The 26,663-nt window shown below is 47.1% G+C and overlaps 3 protein-coding genes across 3 annotated transcripts in view; 2 read left to right on the top strand and 1 right to left on the bottom strand.

Moving 5' to 3' along the window:
* The window catches only part of LOC123751561 (tripartite motif-containing protein 59-like), a 290,403-nt gene that overhangs the window by 196,747 nt on the left and 66,993 nt on the right, over nucleotides 1–26,663 (top strand). The gene's annotated exons all lie outside the window — the stretch shown is intronic.
* Nucleotides 1–26,663, bottom strand: part of LOC138364924 (uncharacterized) — a 115,385-nt gene that overhangs the window by 72,260 nt on the left and 16,462 nt on the right. The window lies entirely within an intron of this gene.
* LOC138365066 (piggyBac transposable element-derived protein 4-like) lies at nucleotides 620–18,497 on the top strand. The gene is made up of 6 exons (XM_069325173.1): nucleotides 620–776; nucleotides 905–1,075; nucleotides 1,301–1,457; nucleotides 1,619–1,786; nucleotides 2,025–2,421; nucleotides 18,375–18,497. Exons 1-6 carry the CDS (start codon nucleotides 620–622, stop codon nucleotides 18,495–18,497), a joined length of 1,173 nt encoding a protein of 390 aa, XP_069181274.1.

The raw sequence follows: 26,663 nt of genomic DNA on the forward strand, positions 1-26,663 counted from the left end.
TGCTAGGTCGGCCTGAACGCTTTCAGTCATTAGATGGACAGCATCTCCAATAGATGGGGCAAGAGTTGCTATGGAAACTTAATTTAAAATTCATATATCTTTGTTCTTCAACAAGATATTGTTCCTTTGGTGCACTCACAATAACAATTATATGTAGGTCTTTCTGAAGGCATATAATATTTTAGGCTTTATTAGTGTATATTTGTTAATTACATAATATATCGGCCAGTGCATAGGCGTCTGCACTTCATGTCCGACAACCTACTGAATGCCATTATAAAAACATATGTATCTTCACTTGAGCTTTAAATACAGTGATACCTATGTTTACGAATTTAATCAGTTTCCAGAGACGGTTCTAAACCGTAACGAATTTTCCCATAAGAAATAATAACAATTTAATTAACCACTGAACTGCGCAACGACCCTGCAGGCGCTCGATGTAGGGTACGCAATACGCCTCTGGGTATTTTTAGTTTATACGTTCCATTCAAAACTGGTGTGCGGTAACGCAGGTACGAAATGGATGCCTGGAGGTCCCAGTGATCATCCGCCATCCTGAAAAAAAATCCCATCATGCCCTGTGGCCGTGGGGAGCCTCAGTTTCAAAGCAGCAACCATGTCTGACGCATCGTCAAAGAGCTCCCGCTCCACGGTCACCAGCGGTCATGGAAAACGTCTCTCTGAAAAGGAGATACGCGACATTTTGTATGATGACGGTGCTATGGATGATGACTTGGACTATGATCCAGAGACCTTACCTTATACGTACAGAGGTCTGATACGAGTGAATGAGAGATTGAGGTGGATGATGCCGCGAGTGTGTACAATACACGCGCCTCAAAATGTATGTTCCCTGATTAAAGTTTATTCAATTATAGTACTTGCGATGAATTTTTCTCAGGCTTCAGTGACATAGGCTCCAATACAAGTAGTGTGGACGACCCGAGTACGAGCAGCGAGGGTGTTACCAGGCGGGGTTTTGCTGCCTCGGCAACATGTTGGGGCAAGCGGCAGGGTGTCTCACAGCAACAGGACAATGACGACAGTAGCCCCTCTACATCAGGTGTTTGTGGTAGGCCTACGATACATAGATCAGCCTCATCTCCTACCATACCCTCACACAGCTCCAGCACCAGACAACGCAGCCATGTTTTTGGTGCTCATGGTGGTGTTGGTGCCAAAACCAAACCCCCCGCATGTACAGTACTTGTGTGGGAGGATTGTGCCACATTTGTTCCACAAATACCACCGTTTGATACTACCGATGTTGGTGTTACACCATTATTCCCTTATACAGGTGAGGATATGGCAGAAATAGACTATTTCTTGGCGTATTTTGACAACGAATTCATGATTCATCTTGTGACCGAGACAAACCAATACGCTCACAGCCTCATAGACGCAGGCATTTTACCTGCCTCACGCTTCGCGCGATGGAAGGACCCCCACAATTGGTGAGTATAATTGACGAAATGTACGTGTTTCTCGCCCTGAGCATGATGATGAAGCACTCTGAGAAACACATCATCCAGGATTATTGGAGCAAAGGCAGCCTTGTTCCATCACCAGTGTTCAACCGGTATATATCGCGTGATATGTTCCTGTTGATTTTCAGGTGCCTGCATTTCGAGAATAATGCAAACGAGGGCAGACACGACAGACTGTGGAAGGTACAGAAGGTGTTCAGTGACATGATGGGGAAGTTCCGCAATTATTTTGTAACTGCACAGAATGTGGTAATCGATGAATCGCTTGTACTGTTCAATGGGCAACTGGCATTCAAGTAGTACATGCCATCAAAGCGCCACCGATTTGGACTCAAGTTTTTCGTGCTGTGCGATTGTGAGACTGGTATCGTCATGGACATAATTCTGTATTCTGGTACAAACGTCGACCTACCAGCTCAAGATGAACACGGGTTCTCCGGCAGTCTCGTAAAAACCCTGATGGAACCGTTACTGAACAAGGGGCATATACTGTTACAGCACTGACAACTATTACAAAAGTCCCTTGTTGACCAGATACCTCCTTGCCCACAACACTGGCATATGTGGCACTGTGAAGGCCCACAGGAAGGAAATACCAGTGTTTGGCATAAGTATAGCAGTGGGTGATTGCCAGCTGCACAAGTATGACAATATGCTCTCAGTACGGTGGAGGGACAGACGCGAGGTGAATATGCTGACTACGATTCACACCGGTGGCATGTTGGACAGTGGCAAAGTCTACTTTCAAATGCACTTCCCCATTTATAAACCAGATTGTGTCATAGACTACAGCATGAACATGCGTCTCGTAGATAAATGTGACATGATGCTCAGTGCAGTGGAGTGCATGCGGAAGTCTGTGAAGTGGATGAAAAAGTTCTTTTTCCACCTAATAGATGTAGCAGTGCTCAACTGCTTCAATATTTACCTGGTAAAATCTGGCAGGAGACCGTCTATATGGACATTCAGTGTTGCTGTTGTGTCACAACTGCTAGTAAAGTATGACACGCAGGGCTCTGTTGCACCACGCAGGGTGCAAGCAACAATGCCACACCCAGCTCCAGACAGACTGAGGGGGTAACGAGATGTTCGGTGTCCACATGCACGAGTATATGCCAGGCACAGGATCACGGGATAAGGGGTAAGCGTGCCTGTATAGTATGCAAGAACACTACCCGAAGAGAACAAAAGCGAAGATGCATCAGTACCTGGTGCATGGAATGCAAGGATCCACTATGCCCCGTTGGCTGTTTCGCAGCATATCACACACTCACGGAGTTCTGAGTGTGTTTATGGAATGTGTATATAGTGTGTGATACTGTACGGTGTGTAAATAGATAAATAAATTATCTTTATTTATATATTATTTTATTTATAAATATAAGTAAATAGATTGTAAATATACATAAATTAGCATGATACATTGGAAATGTGTGTGCAAAATATGTGTACACATGTGTCATGCATGTAACACAGTGTCTTTGGACAGTACGGATGTTCTACTGTCATAATATAGTGTACGTGTTCATTATACATAGGATTGGCACAAAAAAAAAAAAAAATGTACTTGGAACTGTGCCCAAAAAAATGAACAAAAAATATTTGTGACAATTCGAGCATTTTGAGCTGTGCGCCACGGGCGACCAGGGAATGATGACATCACGCACGAACTTATGGACCTCCATTGCAGCCAAAGTAAATACAATTTTGAGTTTTTGTTAACATATCCATACTCAGGATGGGTTTTTGACACTTAAAAAAAAAATCCAGAGAATTTATTTCCTGTGCACAGGAAGGGGGTGCCGTATTTGGAAGGTGAGCAGCACAGTGGTTAATCCATTCCACACACTTAAAAATATTAACTTATAAATATATTTTATACAGAATATTACTCATTTTTCAGACACAAAACAATCTGATACAAATATAAACCATAAATAAAATAAGTGAACATTTAACTGCACCTTATTTTTACAGAGAACTCTTTATTTATTTTATTGATTATATATATATATATATATATATATATATATATATATATATATATATATATATATATATATATATATATATATATATATATATATATATATATATAACTGAAAACTCACACCCCAGAAGTGACTCGAACCCATACTCCCAGGAGCAACGCAACTGGTATGTACAAGACGCCTTAATCCACTTGACCATCACGACCGGACAAAATGAGGTGATAGCCGAGGCTATTTGAACCACCCCACCGCCAGCACTCGGATAGTAATCTTGGGCATAGCATTTTACCAAATCACCTCATTCTTTGGGGCACACGTGAGGAACACAAATGCCCCAAAGAATGAGGTCATTTGGTAAAATGCTATGCCCAAGATTACTATCCGAGTGCCGGCAGTGGGGTGGTTCAAATAGCCTCGGCTATCACCTCATTTTGTCCGGTCGTGATGGTCAAGTGGATTAAGGCGTCTTGTACATACCAGTTGCGTTGCTCCTGGGAGTATGGGTTCGAGTCACTTCTGGGGTGTGAGTTTTCAGTTGCATATTGTCCTGGGGACCATTCAGGCTTGTTCGCATATATATTATATATATATATATTGTGACGATAATCTCCTTCAAGAGATTGAGCCTGCTCTTCCCTCCACAATTACGTCGTTGAAAGTATATAAAACTACTATGGAAGAAATGTCCAACAACGACAACAACATCTCCAAGGTTTGCCAGAGCACAAAACGTATGCAGCCAGACACCTGTTCGGACTCAAACCGCCAAACTACCTGTTGATTGCTACCGGCTCCGCTGATTGGTCGCCCGTCTGGCTGCACCAGCACTCGCCCCCCCCCATACTACTTGATGTCTGGGGTCGCCACGACCTCAGACCTCAGAATGTTCAGTGCTTTCGTGGTTACCACTCCTCCCGGCTAGACGTTAGCGTGTACTGAGAGAGGTGGTAGCTTAAAGCCAATATTCCAGCACCTCCCAATTATTTCTGTATTGCACTTCTTGTTATTTTGCCTTAACGTAACTTTTCATTGTGTCATTTAAGTATTCTTATTATTTTGATTGATTGATTTTATTATACAAATTTGTTTGTCCATTTTTTCATGTTTTATTTATTTAACGTAATTAAAATTTCATTGTTAAAGTTTACTTGTGTTTTGTGTGTCTTCTCCTTACCTTACCACAGACGAAGTTCCAGTTTTTTCTATTTTTTTTTATAACTATGTGACGAGGCCATACCCCTAGCCTTAAACAGCCGAACACCAACGCGTTACCGTCACAATATATATATATATATATATATATATATATGCGAACAAGCCTGAATGGTCCCCAGGACATATGCAACTGAAAACTCACACCCCAGAAGTGACTCGAACCCATACTCCCAGAAGCAACGCATCTGGTATGTACAAGACGCCTTAATCCACTTGACCATCACGACCGGACATAATGAGGTGATAGCCGAGGCTATTTGAACCACCCCACCGCCGGCACTCGGATAGTTATCTTGGGCATAGCATTTTACCAAATCACCTCATTCTTTGGGGCAACACGTGAGGAACACAAATGCGAACAAGCCTGAATGGTCCCCAGGACATATGCAACTGAAAACTCACACCCCAGAAGTGACTCGAACCCATACTCCCAGAAGCAACGCATCTGGTATGTACAAGACGCCTTAATCCACTTGACCATCACGACCGGACATAATGAGGTGATAGCCGAGGCTATTTGAACCACCCCACCGCCGGCACTCGGATAGTTATCTTGGGCATAGCATTTTACCAAATCACCTCATTCTTTGGGGCAACACGTGAGGAACACAAATGCGAACAAGCCTGAATGGTCCCCAGGACATATGCAACTGAAAACTCACACCCCAGAAGTGACTCGAACCCATACTCCCAGAAGCAACGCATCTGGTATGTACAAGACGCCTTAATCCACTTGACCATCACGACCGGACATAATGAGGTGATAGCCGAGGCTATTTGAACCACCCCACCGCCGGCACTCGGATAGTTATCTTGGGCATAGCATTTTACCAAATCACCTCATTCTTTGGGGCAACACGTGAGGAACACAAATGCGAACAAGCCTGAATGGTCCCCAGGACATATGCAACTGAAAACTCACACCCCAGAAGTGACTCGAACCCATACTCCCAGAAGCAACGCATCTGGTATGTACAAGACGCCTTAATCCACTTGACCATCACGACCGGACATAATGAGGTGATAGCCGAGGCTATTTGAACCACCCCACCGCCGGCACTCGGATAGTTATCTTGGGCATAGCAAATCAAAGAATGAGGTGATTTGGTAAAATGCTATGCCCAAGATAACTATCCGAGTGCCGGCGGTGGGGTGGTTCAAATAGCCTCGGCTATCACCTCATTATGTCCGGTCGTGATGGTCAAGTGGATTAAGGCGTCTTGTACATACCAGATGCGTTGCTTCTGGGAGTATGGGTTCGAGTCACTTCTGGGGTGTGAGTTTTCAGTTGCATATGTCCTGGGGACCATTCAGGCTTGTTCGCATTTGTGTTCCTCACGTGTTGCCCCAAAGAATGAGGTGATTTGGTAAAATGCTATGCCCAAGATAACTATCCGAGTGCCGGCGGTGGGGTGGTTCAAATAGCCTCGGCTATCACCTCATTATGTCCGGTCGTGTTGGTCAAGTGGATTAAGGCGTCTTGTACATACCAGATGCGTTGCTTCTGGGAGTATGGGTTCGAGTCACTTCTGGGGTGTGAGTTTTCAGTTGCATATGTCCTGGGGACCATTCAGGCTTGTTCGCATTTGTGTTCCTCACGTGTTGCCCCAAAGAATGAGGTGATTTGGTAAAATGCTATGCCCAAGATAACTATCCGAGTGCCGGCGGTGGGGTGGTTCAAATAGCCTCGGCTATCACCTCATTATGTCCGGTCGTGATGGTCAAGTGGATTAAGGCGTCTTGTACATACCAGATGCGTTGCTTCTGGGAGTATGGGTTCGAGTCACTTCTGGGGTGTGAGTTTTCAGTTGCATATGTCCTGGGGACCATTCAGGCTTGTTCGCATTTGTGTTCCTCACGTGTTGCCCCAAAGAATGAGGTGATTTGGTAAAATGCTATGCCCAAGATAACTATCCGAGTGCCGGCGGTGGGGTGGTTCAAATAGCCTCTGCTATCACCTCATTATGTCCGGTCGTGATGGTCAAGTGGATTAAGGCGTCTTGTACATACCAGATGCGTTGCTTCTGGGAGTATGGGTTCGAGTCACTTCTGGGGTGTGAGTTTTCAGTTATATATATATATATATATATATATATATATATATATATATATATATATATATATATATATATATATATTAGTATATTTTGGTAGCAGTCTTTCTTGTAAACATATATTATTAAATATGAGCAAAAAAGTAAGATTAATAATTGTAACACAAATTTTCTCAATATTTCGTATGTTTCTTTTCATTGTTGATGGTAATTGAAAAATCAATTCTCCAAAATTCATTTTTATTTCTAGTCTGACGCGACACTTGAACGTGTTTCGTAATAACTTATTACATTTTCAAAAACTCTAGTTTACACACACACAACTATAACCTGCAAACACTAAACAGAGTCCTACTATGCCATAATTTAAACGGCTTTCATTTTAAATACCTGAATTTGGGTGAGGTGATATGTTACAACAGTTCTGGATGAGGTGATAACACAAGACAGAACACGAAACAATGGGTATAATATTGGGTAAGTTTAAATGGAAGCATGGAAGTAACTGCAAAGGGCCTATTGGCCCATATTTCTTGATGCTTCTATATTGGTGCGGAGTCTTGAAGTGAGTAGAATATAGAACTATATTCTACTCACTTCAAGAATATAGAACTATATTCTACTCACTTCAAGAATATAGAACTATATTCTACTCACTTCAAGAATATAGAACTATATTCTACTCACTTCAAGAATATAGAACTATATTCTACTCACTTCAAGACTCTGCACCAATATAGAAGCATCAAGAAATATGGGCCAATAGGCCCTTTGCTGTTACTTCCATTCTTCCCTTTAAACTTACCCAATATTATACCCATTGTTTCGTGTTCTGTCTTGTGTTTTCACCTCATCCAAAACTGTTGTAACATATCACCTCACCCAAATGCAGGTATATAAAATGAAAGCCATTTAAATTATAGCATAGGACTCTGTTTAGTGTTTGCAGGTTATAGTTATGTGTGTGTAAACTAAAATCTTTGAAAATGTAATAAGTTATTACGAAACGCGTTCCAAGTGTCGCGTCAGACTAGAAATAAAAATGAATTTTGGAGAATTGACTTTTCAATTACCATCGACAGTGAAAAGAAACATAACAAAAAAATTGAGAAAATTCGTGTTAGAATGATTAATCTTACTTTTTTGGTCATATTTAATATTATATATATATATATATATATATATATATTTTATTAAATATGACCGAAAAAGTAAGATTAATAATTCTAACACGAATTTTCTCAATCTTTCGTACATTATGCTTCACTATTGGAGGTAAATCAAAAATCACTTCTCCAAAATTCATTTTTATTTCTAGTCTGACGCGACACGGGCGCGTTTCGTAAAACTTATTACATTTTCAAAGACTTCACAAATACACAACTGATTAGAACTTGCGTTTCCCTGATTTTATATCTACATTTGAGTGAGGTGGGAAGGGTGATGTGGCATTACATTTGAGTAAGGTGGGAAGGATGATGTGGCATTAGAGGATATTAATAGGGTATTAAAAGTATCAACACAAGACAGAACACGAAACAATGGATATTGAATAGAAGTGTTTGTAGAAAGCCTATTGGTCCATATTTCTTGATGCTTCTATATTGGAGCGGAGTCTTGAGGTGGGTAGAATATAGTTGTGCAATAATTGGCTGTTGATTGCTGGTGTTGACTTCTTGATGTGTAGTGCCTCGCAAACGTCTAGCCGCCTGCTATCGCTGTATCTATCGATGATTTCTGTGTTGTTTACTAGGATTTCTCTGGCGATGGTTTGGTTATGGGAAGAGATTATATGTTCCTTAATGGAGCCCTGTTGTTTATGCATCGTTAAACGCCTAGAAAGAGATGTTGTTGTCTTGCCTATATACTGGGTTTTTTGGAGCTTACAGTCCCCAAGTGGGCATTTGAAGGCATAGACGACGTTAGTCTCTTTTAAAGCGTTCTGTTTCGTGTCTGGAGAGTTTCTCATGAGTAGGCTGGCCGTTTTTCTGGTTTTATAGTAAATCGTCAGTTGTATCCTCTGATTTTTGTCTGTAGGGATAACGTTTCTATTAACAATATCTTTCAGGACCCTTTCCTCTGTTTTATGAGCTGTGGAAAAGAAGTTCCTGTAAAATAGTCTAATAGGGGGTATAGGTGTTGTGTTAGTTGTCTCTTCGGAGGTTGCATGGCTTTTCACTTTCCTTCTTATGATGTCTTCGATGAAACCATTGGAGAAGTCGTTATTGACTAGAACCTGCCTTACCCTACAGAGTTCTTCGTCGACTTGCTTCCATTCTGAGCTGTGGCTGAGAGCACGGTCGACGTATGCGTTAACAACACTCCTCTTGTACCTGTCAGGGCAGTCGCTGTTGGCATTTAGGCACATTCCTATGTTTGTTTCCTTTGTGTAGACTGCAGTGTGGAAACCTCCGCCCTTTTCCATGACTGTTACATCTAGAAAAGGCAGCTTCCCATCCTTTTCCGTCTCGTAAGTGAAACGCAGCACGGAACTCTGCTCAAATGCCTCCTTCAGCTCCTGCAGATGTCTGACATCAGGTACCTGTGTAAAAATGTCGTCAACATACCTGCAGTATATGGCCGGTTTCAAGTTCATGTCGACTAAGACTTTTTGCTCGATGGTACCCATGTAGAAGTTTGCAAACAGGACACCTAGGGGAGAACCCATAGCGACCCCATCTACTTGCTTATACATGTGCCCATCCGGGCTCAAGAAGGGTGCCTCTTTAGTACAAGCTTGGAGTAGTTTCCTCAGAATACTTTCTGGCATGTCAAGAGGAGTACAGGCTGGATCACGATACACTCTGTCGGCTATCATTCCGATTGTCTCGTCCACAGGTACGTTGGTAAACAGCGATTCTACGTCCAACGAGGCTCTTATCCCTGTGGCCCGTGCGCCCCGCAGTAAGTCCACAAATTCCTTTGGAGACTTCAGGCTGAAGGCGCAAGGAACATAAGGAGTCAGCAGGCCGTTGAGTCGCTTCGCCAATCTGTACGTGGGTGTGGGTATCTGGCTAATGATTGGCCGAAGTGGGTTTCCAGGCTTGTGCGTCTTGACATTTCCATACGCATATCCAGGTTTATATTCCCCAATGATCTTTGGCAGGTGGAGTCCGGATTTCTTGGCGTTCACAGTTTCGATCAGTTTGTTGACCTTTGCTTTTAATTCGGCTGTAGTGTCCTTCGTTACCCTTTGGAACTTAGTTTGGTCAGAGAGTATGATGTTCATTTTCGCCAGATATTCGTCTTTTTTAAGAATGACATATATTGGCGACTTGTCACCTCTCCTGACAACTATCTCCTTGTTCTCACGAAGGCTTTTAGCTGCCGCTCTAAGCTCGGGGGACAGTATGGTGCTTCTGTAGTTGCCTCGATTCTTTCCTCCTTCTGCAATAAGTTCTGCTTGTAAGGTATCTTTGGTAGTGACCTTCTTTTGTGTCTCGAGGTCGAATATGTCGTCCAACAGAATTTCCAACTCCACTTTCCGGGCCATTTCACTCGGTCTGGACATAACATGACAGTTTATGCCCAGATTTAGGAGAGTGACTTGGTCCTCAGTGAGGTTAATTCCTGCAAGGTTCAGGAAGCCATCTCTTGGTCGTGGAATTGCCATAGGTCCTCCATATAATGTTGTTAGTTTCTTGATAATCCTTGTTTCAGTGCTGAGGTGATGTTGGTCTGTGAGGATGTCGAGGTGTTGTTCAATGCGGGTACGGATACTATGGTCGATGTTGCTATTTCTCCACTCGTTTGTAGCATGAAGTAGTTGCGTTTTTTTGTCTTTGATTTCATTCTCTGCCTTGTATATCTGATCACGAATCAGATCCTGGCGATATTTTATCGTGAAGGCTTGATTCCTTGCTGCTGGGTCGTGCACTTTAACATTAGTATATTTTGGTAGCAGTCTTTCCTGTAGACATATTTTATTAAATATGACCGAAAAAGTAAGATTAATAATTCTAACACGAATTTTCTCAATCTTTCGTACATTATGCTTCACTATTGGAGGTAAATCAAAAATCACTTCTCCAAAATTCATTTTTATTTCTAGTCTGACGCGACACGGGCGCGTTTCGTAAAACTTATTACATTTTCAAAGACTTCACAAATACACAACTGATTAGAACTTGCGTTTCCCTGATTTTATATCTACATTTGAGTGAGGTGGGAAGGGTGATGTGGCATTACATTTGAGTAAGGTGGGAAGGATGATGTGGCATTAGAGGATATTAATAGGGTATTAAAAGTATCAACACAAGACAGAACACGAAACAATGGATATTGAATAGAAGTGTTTGTAGAAAGCCTATTGGTCCATATTTCTTGATGCTTCTATATTGGAGCGGAGTCTTGAGGTGGGTAGAATATAGTTGTGCAATAATTGGCTGTTGATTGCTGGTGTTGACTTCTTGATGTGTAGTGCCTCGCAAACGTCTAGCCGCCTGCTATCGCTGTATCTATCGATGATTTCTGTGTTGTTTACTAGGATTTCTCTGGCGATGGTTTGGTTATGGGAAGAGATTATATGTTCCTTAATGGAGCCCTGTTGTTTATGCATCGTTAAACGCCTAGAAAGAGATGTTGTTGTCTTGCCTATATACTGGGTTTTTTGGAGCTTACAGTCCCCAAGTGGGCATTTGAAGGCATAGACGACGTTAGTCTCTTTTAAAGCGTTCTGTTTCGTGTCTGGAGAGTTTCTCATGAGTAGGCTGGCCGTTTTTCTGGTTTTATAGTAAATCGTCAGTTGTATCCTCTGATTTTTGTCTGTAGGGATAACGTTTCTATTAACAATATCTTTCAGGACCCTTTCCTCTGTTTTATGAGCTGTGGAAAAGAAGTTCCTGTAAAATAGTCTAATAGGGGGTATAGGTGTTGTGTTAGTTGTCTCTTCGGAGGTTGCATGGCTTTTCACTTTCCTTCTTATGATGTCTTCGATGAAACCATTGGAGAAGTCGTTATTGACTAGAACCTGCCTTACCCTACAGAGTTCTTCGTCGACTTGCTTCCATTCTGAGCTGTGGCTGAGAATATATATATATATATATATATATATATATATATATATATATATATATATATATATATATATATATATATATATATATATATACAAGAAGGTACATTAGGTTCATGAGAGTACATAGCATTGGAAATTTTACATCCTTGTAAAGCCACTAACATGCATAGTGTTTCGGGCAGGTCCTTAACCCTTACACTGCTCAGGGGTCATATGGACATTTACACCCCTGTGCGCAAGAAAAAAAAAAATTCAAAAAAATTTTTTTGTCTTCTAAACATGTTAATTTGTGTCCCCTGAGCACGGAAAAAATAACAAAAAAATCGTAGGTGACATATTTTGGGCGCAATTGACCGAGGAAGTCTGGCAAAAAGTGGGCGTTGACAGAGCGGTCGTCAGACCCGGTCAGCGTCACCCGCGTTGACAGATGGGAGTTGCCACAAAGATATTATTACCTAATTGTTTCAATGTCTCCGATTGATTTTTTCTTAGTTTTTTTGCAGTACTATTATTCAATAGTGTGTATTGTAATATATTTATATAATAAAAGTGGTTAATAATCGCTATACTCAAAAGTATGATGTGCATATTAGTGATTCAATTAATTTGTTAATAAAACAATAAACAAATAGTTTTGCTGCTATTACACTCTATACACAGGTTATATATAAGTATTGGCATGTTTTGGTCACCATAACGAACCACTAAGTTGGTATTGAGAGTCGAAAAGCAACGAGGAGTTACCGCCACACACCAGCCAGCCACTCGCTGCCACTCCCTCAACACACGCACTAAACTTTCTCCCCCAACAATACCATTTGTGATGTTATTACACTATATACAGACGTTATATATAAGTATGTGTATATTTTGTTCACCACAACTGTACAGCTAAGCTGATATAGTTAGTTCAGACACTAAGAGTTGTCGCTATACACAGATGGCAGCTGGCGGCTCCCTCACTCATTCAACGTCACACGCACTAAACTTTCTCCCCCAACAATACCATTTGTGGTGTTATTACACTATATACAGACGTTATATATAAGTATGTATATATTTTGTTCACCACAACTGTACAGCTAAGCTGATATAGTTAGTTCAGGTGTAACACTGTAAAAGTGTTGGGTTTAGTTTAATACATACATAGAGTACATGAGTCACAGACAAGGATCTGAGAGGCGCCAGTTGTCTGCCTGAGATCTCACACCTCAAAGCGTTAATGACCCCAAGTGACCTGAGGTCAGATCATGAGAATTTCACCTTGCTTCCGCTAAGCGTATAATTGGAGCCGGGTAGCCTTCAAACATGCCGACGTTTAAGGAGTGGCTTGGTAGAGTGCCGGAGGCTATCTATTTGTGGGCGGAGTTAGCTACTAGGTTCCCCAATAAATACTCGGAGAACTATCGAGCATAGAGCATTAAGAGACAGAACAGCAGACGAGAGCAGAGACCTGCTCCCTAGCAGGGAGGCTGTCGGCCGGCAGGGGCGAGACAGTCTCTGTCAAGCTACAGACCCCCCCCCCCTCTCTATTCAACTTAGACTCAGTACTCGGTGAGTGAACATTAAGGTGACTTGGTCGTGTTTTACAAGTGTTGTGTGATGATCAGGGGCAGTCAGTTGTAGGGTTCTCAGATTCTTGGAGGATGACTCACTTTGAATATTAAACTTGAACATTTTAATTGAATTGCTAAATTATGATACTTCATGTGAAATATAATTATGAATTTATTAAGTAAATTGTGTTTAACTATGTTCACCAGAACTTGCGTGTGTAGTGATTTATGTTAGTAATAAGATTTGGCGATTTGGGAACTTAGCGGTGTTGGTAGTGCAGGTCAGCTGAGTGTGACAGGTGACCTCGCATGTCCCACGGGGACACCCAGCCACCGCTGGTCTCCAGGTCAGTGGGGAGCGGCAGGTGTAGTTCTTAAGTAGTTTAAGTGTGGTTCTGCTCAGATTATTGCGATCGACTGTTTTACTCCATTTGAACGCAATAACCCGAGGTGTACTGGTATTGTACAGCATGCTAGTGTGGACTAGTATGTCAGTAGACTTCACGTTGGGGACGCTCGACGTTAGATAGTCTGGTCACAGGGGTGGCAACAGTTTGGAGTTGTTGACCGGCGGAGATGCTAGGAAAACACTCTGGGTCACGTAGGTGGCTGTAGGTTAAGGGTGGGAGTAACGGCGGTTTATGTACTTAAGATTAGGAACGGTACAGTTAAGTTAGGCTAGTGTTTTGTCTATTAGTGTTGATTTTTTTTTGTGACAAGTTAAAAGTAGTGATGACCTTATTCTCTCTTCTCTAACTTTCCTCTGTTACTGTCTTATGTTCCACCAAGTCAATATCATTAAAGAGTTAATTGGATTATTAAAAATTGAAGTGTAGTTGTTGCCAGGAGGAGAGCGGTATGATAGGACTGTGTAACCCTATACAAACTACAGGGTCACACAAACATCTTGGGAACACGTATTGTCGCCTTTCTGTTCATTTCACAGGTGGGAGCCGGGAGAGGAGAGACGCACATACAAAAGAGGGAGACGGCTGCTTTGTACCACACTCAGGGAAGTTCCTCACCACCACGACGACCAGCCCCTTACCTGGATGTCAGGGCCACCACCACCACCATCACCCCAGGGGACCCCCGAGATACAGCCCTCTCGGTCGGTCAACATTGGTGTACCCAGTGGACCCCAAGACGGACGGACTCCAGGGGACCCCAAGACGGACGGACCCCCAGTGGACCCCAAGTCGTTCTGCAGACGACCCCAGACGACTCCAGTCTGTCCCACCAACATCGGTCTACCCAGGATGGACCCCAGGACGGACGGACCCCAATGGACCCCAGGTCGCTTGTCAAAGACCCATGGGAGGAGGAAGAGAGAAGAAGGAAGAGAGAAGAAGGAAGAGAGAAGAAGGAAGAGAGAAGAAGGAAGAGAGAAGAAGGAAGAGAGAAGAAAGAAGAGAGAAGAAAGAAGATAAGACAAGCTGAGTGAGACATGATACCTAGTGTCCCTTGCTGGTGTCAACATCATTGCATGGAGCGTAATTGCAAGACAGGATCGTTTGCCTTGACTGGCCGCCCCTCCTACAAGCATGTTGCTCTGTTGAGTGATTCTTCCTGTGTCATGCGGACTTGATGTGGCTGTCAGAAGTGGCTCTCTGAAGGAGGCGTGCTGGAGCAACAGGGAGGAAGAAGAGTAGGATGGGATTTCTACTGTTGGCAACTATATGAAGGTCTCGAAACTTGTAGTCCCTATAGCTGTGAAGAACCCCAATATACGTCTCTCATGGTGACTGACGTAGGGCCAATTACAGATCAGCTGGGACAACCGAATTCCACGGCCCTGTGCGCAGTTCAAGTAGTAACGGCTTTCGGGTTGACCAAGTGTTGTTGTGCGTTAACGACGGGGAAGCGACGGAGGCAGTTGTGTTGAAGAAATGTGGTACAGGATTATCTACAAGACCAAGCAGTGACGTCGCCCAGCCAGAGACAATGGACGTCTGTCTATATATTTCATTTTTTAGAGTAGGATGATGTATATTTGTTTAGCTAGGATGTATTTTTTTTTTTCGTTAATAAAGTTGTTGCACACAGCTAGCTTGCTTTAGCAGTGTTGCAAAAACTTTATTTCGGGGAGAAGGGGAGATGTAACACTGTAAAAGTGTTGGGTTTAGTTTAATACATACATAGAGTACATGAGTCACAGACAAGGATCTGAGAGGCGCCAGTTGTCTGCCTGAGATCTCACACCTCAAAGCGTTAATGACCCCAAGTGACCTGAGGTCAGATCATGAGAATTTCACCTTGCTTCCGCTAAGCGTATAATTGGAGCCGGGTAGCCTTCAAACATGCCGACGTTTAAGGAGTGGCTTGGTAGAGTGCCGGAGGCTATCTATTTGTGGGCGGAGTTAGCTACTAGGTTCCCCAATAAATACTCGGAGAACTATCGAGCAAAAAGCATTAAGAGACAGAACAGCACACGAGCCAGGAGAGCAGACGTCCCTAGCAGGGAGGCTGTCGGCCGGCAGGGCGGGAGTCTCTGTCAAGCTACAGACCCCCCCACCCCCCCTCTCTATTCAACTTAGACTCAGTCCTCGGTGAGTGAACATTAAGGTGACTTGGTCGTGTTTACATATGTTGTGTGATGATCAGGGGCAGTCAAGTTGTAGGGTTCTCGAATTCTTGGATGATGACTCACTTTGCATATTAAACTGGAACATTTTAATTGAATTGCTAAATTATGATACTTCATGGGAAATATAATTATGAATTTATTATTTAAATTGTGTTTAACTTTGTTCCCTAGAGCTTTGAGTTGAGGTGAGAAAGCCTCTGTGGTAACTGGTTTCATGGTTTAGAATGAGTACATGATAAAGATGGGACCATACTAATAATGATCTCTTGATAACATCTTTGGTGAATATTGGGATACAGACAAGTTCCATTCCTTGTCTTGTATGTAATGATCATGAATGGATGGTGGCAGCATTTCGTCTTCTACTATCTACTCTTCTACTTCTATCTACTCTTCTACTTCTACCTATCTACGTCTCTCCCTCCACCCCTCTCTAAACTCTCACTTTCAACTGATGACCCTCCTCGCTCCTCCCACCTCTCTCCCTCTCACCCCAAACCCTCACTAATTACTTCACTATTCATTTCTTTCCTTTCGTTTTCTCTTATACGTTTGTGGCAATGATTCTGTATTCTAGAGTTCTCTCTAGAGTTTCGGGTAGCCGATCCAGTTACGGCGCCTTGTAGTCTTAGCACCTAGGTAGTCAAATACCTAGGTTACAAGGTGTTGAACGAGAGAGGTTGCCTTAGGAACTCTGGAGGTGCTCTAGAATAGTTAGCTAACTGGGGACGGGATAACGGACTAGAGAGAGCTGTTTCCCCCGGCCTCGTTAGTTAACTGGGGGGTGGAATAATGGACAAGATAGAGCTATTTCCCCCCACCCCCCGTTACACAGGCACTAAGAGTCGTCGCTATACACAGATGGCGGCTGGCGGCTCCCTCACTCTCTCAAGGTCACACGCACTAAACTTTCTCCCCCAACAATACCTTTTGCAGTGTTATTACCCTATATACACATATTATATATAAATATCTACATGTTTTATGCACCGTAACTGTACACCTAAGCTTGTAGTGCGCCCAAAGAGCATAGTGGCCACCCTCTAAACAGCTAGACAAATCGTGCAGACGACGTCACCTCCGTCACCCATATGGCTCCTCCCAGCATAATCCTTTTGCTGTTATTACACTAATACACACATTATATATAAGTATCTACATTTGTGTTCACCATAGAGAACCACTGACCTGGTATAGTGAATGCAAACAATAACAGGTGGCCACACAGTCAGTAAACGATGGTCTCCCTCCGTCTCTCAGCATCACTCCTCTCACAGCGCTAATTATTACAACAATCCTGCTATTATCACAACCCTGGTTATTTATATCACAGTCATTGGTCATCTGTAATATTGTCATCGCTAAATAATAACAATTATATAAGTATCTACATTTGTGTTCACCATAGAGAACCACTGACCTGGTATAGTGAATGCAAACAATAACAGGTGGCCACACAGTCAGTAAACGATGGTCTCCCTCCGTCTCTCAGCATCACTCCTCTCACAGCGCTAATTATTACAACAATCCTGCTATTATCACAACCCTGGTTATTTATATCACAGTCATTGGTCATCTGTAATATTGTCATCGCTAAATAATAACAATTATATATTTATTTTGACATTTTTCGGCGATGCTGTGGTCACAAGCTGAACATCAATGCTGTTCGCTCATGCTGCGTGCGCCGGCCTTGGTTGCTCCAACAGTACTGTGCCTCTCACACCTGAGAATATTGCCCACGATTTTTTTTAAAAATGGCATCTGTTTACAAGAGCCCTGAGGAAGCTACTGTGAACCCCGTGTAGCCGCGGGCCATTTGAATCAGGCCTGGCACCCTATGGCGTATATATACGCCATGCGCACCATGGGACATGTTACTCAGGGCGTATATATACGCCATGCGCAGTTTAAGGGTTAACCACTGCACTGCGCAACGCGCCTGTAGGCGCTCTACGGGTGGTGCCCAACGCGCCTCATGGATCTTATAGGTATAGCGTATGATTCAAAACTCCCGTGGCTTCATGGGATTCACATCAGCTTCCTCAGGGTTCTTGTAAACAGACACCATTTAAAAAACAAAATCGTAAGAGCGTATGTCGACAATTAAAATCACCCAGCAGGAGCACAGGCTCCGGCAAGGAGTCCAGTAGGTGTTAAAGATCAAGAAGAGAAAGCGGGACATGTGCGTAGAGAGAAATGGAACAAACCGTATACCACTTACTCAAAAAGACACGGGCAGCAGAACATTGGAGAGGCGGTGGAAAAAGTAGGGGGAACGAAGGGAACATCAGAACGAATCAAGAGAGCAGTAGAGTTACGGGGGGGAAGGAATACCCATGGAAGCGACCAGGACGAGTACCAAGCATCAGCTCCTGGAGACAGACACAAAGGGGGGAAACTGTGAAATCAGAGGTTGGAGTTAATGGAAATTGCCGTAATATCCACGAATATTCCATTGAAGAATAGACATCGACAAAAAGAGAAATTACAGCAACAGAAAGCAATGAAGAAACAAAGATTAAAAGGAACACAGCATGTTAAAGAAGCTCAGGATCTGGATCAGGGTCAGCGAAGTCAGGGTTAGGGGGGCATGGGTAAACTGAGTAAGGATGGAGGAAAGCGAGTGGGAGGACAGACCGGAGGTAGACGAGCAGGGTTCGGAGGAGGAGACAACCGAGGGTCAAGGACAGCAGGAGGAGGAGGAGGGGCAGAAACCGGGGAGCGCACCTCAGCATGGGCAGCAACCAAGAGGAAGCGGGAGCCAAAGAAACCTCCATAGCAGGAACAGGGGGCTCGATCACTGAAATGGGAGGAGATGGAGTGACAGAGTTAGAGGTGAGGGGGCGAGGAAGAAAGCAAAGCCTTCTTACCCGCCGGGGAGGAGGAAGGAGATGAGCCAGGCTTTCGCTTCTGACTCAAAATGACAAGTGTTCCAGCAACAACGTACTGGACAACAGACTCAAGCGTCTCAACAGGAGAAGAAGAACGAGAGCGAATGCCACAATGATCGCTAGGAGAGTGATGGACATCAGCTCGCACAGACGGGCGGCGTGAAGAGCTAAGAGACGGAGGAGAAGGATGGGAAGGAGGATCGGAGGGAGATGAGAAAGAAGACACAGGAGACATGACAGACTGGGTAGAAAGAAGGGAAACCCCAGAGAGAGAACCAGGAGGGGGACCCATCGGGACAGAAAGGAAAGGAGCTGGGAAGGAAGCCGTTGGTGTGTCTGGGTCAAAGGCCTGGAAATGGTTGTGAGACTGAGGAAGGTGGGAAGGACGAGGAGAGGAAGAGAGCAGCACGCAAGCATAAGAGACGCAAGCGAAAGCGGGGATAACGGCGAACTTGGCACCTCGCCTCAGGAAAAGACAAACGTTCCCGGTGCTTCAAGTTGAGAACGGCTGTCTCAAGCTTGCAATGTATACACATGCAGGAGAAGGTAAGGTGGGCCTCACCGCAAGCGAGGCAGCGAGCCTGGAGAGAAGTGCACTCCGACTTAGAGAGACCTTCGGACCCACACAAGGGACAGAGAGAGAGAGTACTGGAGCATCGGAGGGCACTATGCCCAAACTTCCAGCACTTATTACAGAGCCAAGGAGAGGGAATGTACTCCTGAACGGTGCACCTGGCATCAGCAATAATGACAGAGGGCGGAAGGGTCCATCATAGGTAATTTTCACAACTCGAAGGGGGTGACGGCGACGACCATGAGGGGGATGGGTAAACGTGTCCACCTGGGGGACAGAATGGCCCTGGGCTTCAAGGATATGCTTGATATCATCGTGGCAGTCCTTTAGATTCCTAACACCAGTTGAAACATGGTGCGAGAGGAGAATAGTGCCAACACTGGCATTTAACCGAGCATTCTTGGAGACCTGAACAGGAGTCTCACCAATGCAGGATAAGGTGACCAAGCGGGTAGCTGCACCCTAAGAAACAGCAGCAGCGACATGCGAACCGAGACGGGTGGGGTTGAAAGTAACAGAGGCATCCACCGAATCAACAAGGTGCCTAATGTTGGGAAAAATCATCAGGAGGAGTAGACTCTAAATGATGGAGGTCAAAGTACTTAGTCCATGTAGTAAGACTAAACAAGGCATGGTACAAATTAGTATGGGAAGGGATCGTGTGAGTGCGGCCGCAGCGGGAACGGGGTTGAGAACCCCAAGAGAGAGAGAGAGAGAGGGGGGGGGGGTTAAAAGATGCAGTAGTTACAATGAGAGATGGAGCCAGACCAGGGGATGATGTGGTCACCGCTGGGGGGTTAGGGCTCAACCCAAACACAAAGGAAGGAGGGGAGCCGAGGGGAGTGGTCAGGAGGGTCAGAGGAGGAGCTAGGTCTGGGCCCAATGTAGCAGAGGGCTACAGAGTCCCATCTTCCAACACAGTCCGACTCAGGGACCTGGTCGCCCACCCCACGAGCCCGAGAAGTCATAAGAGAAACAGGAGTTATTGGCATGAAAACGAGAGGGAAGACTTTCATTAATGAATATGCCCCCACATCCACCACGGAGCCACAATTAGAGGACAGGACACCCAACAAGACACATGTTGCTGGTCTTGCCGGGGCCTCCCAGGGGTGCGTCGTGAGTATACTCCCCACAAATGCCACCTTAAGAACCGTCAGTCCATCAAGATCAGGTTCAGTGATGAAAGAAGGGGTGACAATAAAAGTGTCCCCTTGCTCGCGACGTTGGGTACCACAGTTCTACGGTGAGAGAGTATGCCTCCTCAAACACCCAGGCGTCAAAACAGAAGAAGTCCAAAAGAATAACCAAGACTGGCAAAAGGTCGGCGGGAAATGACAGTTAGAAAGGAGAAGAGGGGGGAGAAAAATCAAACACAAGGAAAAGGAAGAGAGATCCAGCATAATAGTAGAAGACAGCAGCAGGAGCATAAGGCCCCAAAAGGACAGAGGTCTGACCTAGGGAACTTCACACCCCGGCAGTTGCCCACCAAGCCCCCTCACGACAACAACTGGCTGGAAAGAGAGGTAAGGATCGTAGTCAAAGTCATCAACCATGGCACCATCATCGTACAAAATGTTGAGTATTTCTTCCTCAGAGAGTCGTTTTGCATGACCACAGCTGACCGTGGAGCGGGAGCTCGTAGACGATGCGTCAGACATGGTTGCTTCCTTGAAACTAAGGCTCCTCACGGCCCTGAGGCATGCTGGGATTGTTTTTCAAAATGGAGAAAATTCACTGGGGCCCTCAAGCATCCATTTTGGACCCTCGTCACCCTGCGTCAGTTTTGAATGGTACGCTACACCTATAATATCCCTGACCTGAGGCGCATTGCGCACCACCTGTCGAGCACCTGCAGGCACGTTGCACAGTTCAGTGGTTAAGACAATACAGTTTATGAAAACAATTTTACACTAAAATTACTGTACTGCAGCCTTAACACTTTATCACAGGGATGACGCAGTACGGCATCAAAGATTTATTAGATTAATGTTGCGAGAATGACACATCGGTGTGTCAAAAATGAAAAAAGCTCAGCCTACTTTCAGCTTGGCTGCGGGTGGGGTGCGCCGTGGTTTTTAACATTCTGTATATGCATATACTTCAGCATATACTCGGAAAAAGAGGGACTTACCCGGGAGGCGGTCGTCGCTCACTCCTCAACTCGAAGCCGAGACAACTGGCTGCAACCGCCGACCCAAAGTAACACAGGCCCGACGGGGCCCAGGGACATTCACAAGGTAACGAGCAGCCAGGACCCTGTTCGACCGCCAAAATCTCCGCGCCCGAATATCAGACCAAGACATATTCCCAAAGACGGCAGCAAGAGCCGCGAACTTACGAACGTCATGGGCACGGGGATAGATCGCAGGCTGGCTGGACTTAATAACCCTGCGGACGACCTGGGAGACCCGAACCCGTGAACAGAGAAGAAGGGAAACCGGATCAACCCACAGCGCGTCCCGGACACAGAAGCCGTGGCGCGCAAATAAAGGCGAAGCGCCGCAACCGGACACAAAACATGATGCACCCCCGGCTTGACCAACCAAGCATCAACCACCCATGGACCCCTTCGGAACGCAGCAATCTTATTCTTCGCCAGAAAAGAAGGAGACGGCTGCAAACGAACAAAACAATCACCACGACCAAAAGAGCAGAAACCCCTGCGCCGGAGGAGAGCATGAAGCTCCCCTACCCGACCCCCAGAGGCCAAAGCCAACAAGAAAAGTGCCTTGGAAAAACAATCCTGGACCGAAGGGGCCACAACGAAACGAGGAGACGAAAGGAAAGCGAGCACTGTGTCCAAAGACCAGGACGGCTTAGGTGATGCATGAGCAAGCCGGAGGTGAAATAATGCACGAGTCAGCTTGCGAAACGGCTCAGACGTAACATCGATACCGAAAGCAAGCTGAAGCAGCTCCGCGGGCACCGCACGATACGAGGCGACAGTGTTAGGCATAAGATGACGGTCTTGAAACAACCACGAGAGAAAGGACAAGACCACCCGAACAGACAAGGAACTAACACAACGAAGACGCAAAAAGAAACGGAAGGACCGCCAGGAAACTTCATACTGCCGCCAAGAAGAAACCCTCAGGTGGGACACCAACAAGGAGGCCACCTGATCACCATAGAGATGATGATAGACTCGAGTCAAAAAAACCATACGCGAAGACTCGAGGAGAAGAGCGAACCAGCCACGTGATGTACCGGCCCGATCTGCTGAAAGAGGCGGAGCCGCGGGAAAACCCTCGGGTTCGGACACCGAGCAACCAGCGCCTGAAACCAAGGCTGGGCCGGCCACCAAGGGGCCAGAAGGACAACTCTCCCCTGGTAAGTCTCTAAGCGAGTCAGGACCTGGAGCAACAGCCGAACCGGGGGAAAGAGGTACAGGAACCCCCACCTCGACCAGTCTAGCCGAAAGGCATCGACCTCGACGGCCTCGCGATCGAGGAAGGGCGCCGCATAAACGGGAAGACACCGCGACCACGCCGACGCGAAGAGGTCCACCTCGGGGCGCCCGAACATCTGGCAAAGCCAACGGAAGGACTCGTCGTCGACCGTCCACTCCGTGGAGAGGGGAACGAAGCGAGTCAGGGCGTTGGCCAAGACGTTGGACACGCCCCGTACGTGAACCGCCAGGAAAGCCAAACCCCGAGAACTCAGCAGACGAGTCACCCGAAGCAACCAACCCCAAAGAGACAAGGACCGCATTGAACCCCGTGGTTCAGGCAATGAACCACCGGAGAGCAGTCCGAATGGAGCCGAATCGTCGATCCGCGGGCCACCCGAATCCTCCCCAGAGCAAACCACACTGCCGCGAACTCCCGTACCGTGCTGTGAGCTCGACGGAAGGACGGATCCCAACGCCCCTGGCCGGCCTGGTGAGCACTGGTCACAAAACCCCAGCCGAGAGACGACGCATCCGTGTACACATCGAGCGAGGGCTCGGGTAGGCACCAAGGCATTGAACCCCGAAAAACCCGAAGAGGAAGCCGGTGACGCAGCAACCGACGCAAGGCCCCCGGGGGTTGAACTCTGCGATCGCGAAAGAGGCGGAAGGGGGAACCCCGAAGGAACCAGAACAGCCGTCGAAGCCAAACCCGACCCGGCGGGTAGACCACCATTGCGAAGTTCAAGCTCCCGTATAGCCCCTCGAGCAACCGCCGGGTGACCCGAGGGACCTCCAGAAACAGACGAAGGCGGGACTGCAGCCGCAGGAGAGACTCCGGAGGGAGAGACAAGGAGGCGGTTCGAGAGTCCCAAACGAGACCCAGCCATGTCCGAACCTGAGAGGGAACCAGATGGGACTTCCTCCAGTTCACCAAGAACCCGAACGCGGCGAGCTGGGAAAGAACCAAATCCCTGGCTAGCAAGCAAGCTGACTGGCTGGGAGACCAAACCAGCCAGTCGTCGAAGTAGGCCAACACCCGAACACCTAGGAGACGCAAACGAGCCACCACAACCCGTGTAAGGCGCGTGAACACGCGAGGTGCCAGGTTCAACCCGAACGGGAGACAACGAAAGCGGTAACTCAGACGCCCCACAACAAAACCGAGCCAGTCCCTGAACCGTGAATGAATCGGGACATGCCAATAAGCGTCCCAGAGGTCCAGGGACACCATCCAAGCTCCCGGCTCCAAGAGGAGCCGAACCTGAGACAGCGTAGTCATCTGAAAGGAGGGGCAATGAACCCAGGGGTTCAGACGGGACAAGTCCAGAATGAACCGCAGGTCCGCGCAGTCCCGTTTCGGAACCGGAAACAGACGGGAAACCCATCTGAGGGACGACGTCGTTTCGACGACGCCCAAGCGTACCCACTCCAAGACGACTCGACAGAGCGCCGGGAAAGAAACCTGCCCTGCCAGCCCCGACCCCCCAAAGGGGGGAGGGGCAACCCAACACCACCGCAGGCAGTGAGACATGACCCGAAAGGCCCACGAATCGTGGGACCAGGCGCGGGTGAACAGTGCAAGCCGCCCCCCCCCCCCCATCGCCCCGACAAGGGGGCAAACCGCGAAAGGGCCGGAGACCCAGAACCCCGCACAGCGCGAAACTGCGCCGACCAGACGAGGGAGGGTCCGCAGGAGCCAACCCCGAACCTGACACCAGAGGCCTACCACGACGAGAGGAACCCCGAGCCCTGGCACGACCTTTCCGGGAAGACCCACCCCGGGACCCCCGGAAAACCAACAAGTCCGACATCGGATGACAAGCCGCCGATGCAGCCTGAGTAAACTGCGCCACGGCCGACTCCTCAAACAGAAGAGGACAAAAAGGTGAAGAACGCCTAAGAGTCAGATCCCAAGCAGATTCCATGGAGGAACCCAGCACCACCTGCCGACACGCGAGACGGGAAGCATAAAACAGGGAAACCGCATCCCGCAAAATCGGCGTGAACAGCTTCAACATGGCAGCTGACGAACGCCCAGCCGAGGACAAGGTGCCGAACCCCGGGACGGACCCAAGCGTCCTCACATCCTCCACGAGCCAATCGGAAGACAGTTCCAGGAGGGAAAAGAACCACAAGGCCAAAGCCAAAAGGCCCCGGGCGCGCAAGTCCTCCGCAACGAGTGCGGCCGAAAGGGAGGGAACCTGCACATGGAGCTGAATAACGCCCACATCGCGGGGAAGGGCAGGGGCAAACAAGCACTCATTCAGGTACTCAAGCTCGCCCCCAGGAAAACCTGAAGCACCGTGGAAGCTTCCCGCCACACCAGCGTGCAGGAACGACAGAAGGAATGCCAGGAATCCAGAACAAACAAGGGGCAGTCTGCTAGCCAGGACGACTCCGGAACCTCGTAACGGAGCCAGAAAGGGAACGAAGTCCCAAACCTGAATGCGGACGGATCCATTTCTGAGGCATAATTCGGGTCACGCAGGAGGTAAGCTGCAAAGGCCGCTCGCACCACACCAGGTTGGATGTGATAAGCCGAAAACCTCCGGAAGGACGGAACCGACGTACCCGGGGAACCACGGAACCGAACCCGGGAAGGGGCCGACACCAAATCCAACTCGTACGCAGAGGGGGGAAAAGAAAACCCCACTCCTTGTAACAATAAGCCCCGCTCAGAGGGAAGAAAAACCCAGGCGGGGTCCAGCGGGGCCCAAGGGCCCCAAGTCAGCCCCTCCCCAGCCTCGAGGTCCTTTACCACAGGACCCGAGGCCGAGTCCTCTCCCCAAGCCCAGACCCCACAAGACAAGGACGGAGCAGCCGGAAAAGCTGGAAGAAGGGGGGCCTACTGGTCAGACCCAGAAGCTTCGGCCAGGAGACAAGACTCGAATGCCTCTGCCGCCCCCCCCGAAAGGGGCACCCCCTGAAGCTGCCCGAGTCTCGAGATCAAGTAACCCCTGCTCCGACCCCGAAACCCTCAGACGCTTCAGGGCCGGAAGCAGAGGGGGGGGGGGGGACCAGAACGAACAGAAGGGGAAGGACGAGGAGGTGCGGACTGAACCATGATCGAAGCGACCCCCACCCCCAAGTCCAGGTCTCGAAAAGCAAAGCGGGGCAGCCCCGGGGTATCCGGGTGAGCAACCAACCGAGCGCGTTGCAACAGACGAAACCTAGACTGCAACACACGCGCCGCCTGTACCCGAATAGAATCATCAGAGGATTGGGTAAATTGAGTCACAAGCAAGCAGCAACACTCACAGGACTAAGGGTCCAAAGTATCACCGACCCAACAGGCAGCGTGGCAGAGGCAAAAACAATGAGGGTCACCCTGAGACAAGGGGACCGAGAAACCCTCAAACTCGCACACAGCGAGTGGGGACTCCAGGGTCACATCCATCGGACCCAAGCGCCCCCTAGGGGATTCCCAGGGTCCTGAGCGTTTACTTTAAGAGGACTCGCGCTCAGGTAGTCCCAGGCAGGGTGCTGCAAACTGGGGCCCAAAACTACCAAGCAAACTTCTATAGCTGAACCCCAGGGACGTGTACACTCACGGGGACCTAGCAGGGGGCGCCACCGAGGAGAACAGTGGAAGGGCAAAAACAAACTGAATAAAATGACAGAACCCCCCACCAGGCAAAAACAAAAAGAAAAACAAAACCCCGCAAGAGGACAGTGAACCCCAAGGAACAGAGCCGGCCGCGATGTCGGGAATACAAGCTGAGCAGCACCCTGAGCCCCTACCAGTGCAAACTGCCTCTTACTTGCCGGTAACAAGGGAGAACAGAACACCCAAGAGCCCAACAGGCGGCCGAAAAACCGAAAGGTAAAACGGACCAGCAGAGGCAGACCCCGAGGAGCCTGTGGAAGGTGGCCCCAAGCCCCAAGAGCAGT

Source organism: Procambarus clarkii, chromosome 15 (assembly GCF_040958095.1).
Source record: "Procambarus clarkii isolate CNS0578487 chromosome 15, FALCON_Pclarkii_2.0, whole genome shotgun sequence".
NCBI lineage: Eukaryota > Metazoa > Arthropoda > Malacostraca > Decapoda > Cambaridae > Procambarus > Procambarus clarkii.

Excerpts from the sequence above, each read along its gene's own strand:
- LOC138365066 (XM_069325173.1), top strand. The coding sequence starts at position 620 with ATGTCTGACGCATCGTCAAAGAGCTCCCGCTCCACGGTCACCAGCGGT. Across the intron at positions 1,076-1,300 it reads CTCTACATCAGGTGTTTGTG|GTGAGGATATGGCAGAAATA; the intron begins GTAGGCCTACGA and ends TCCCTTATACAG. Across the intron at positions 1,458-1,618 it reads TGGAAGGACCCCCACAATTG|GTGCCTGCATTTCGAGAATA; the intron begins GTGAGTATAATT and ends GTTGATTTTCAG.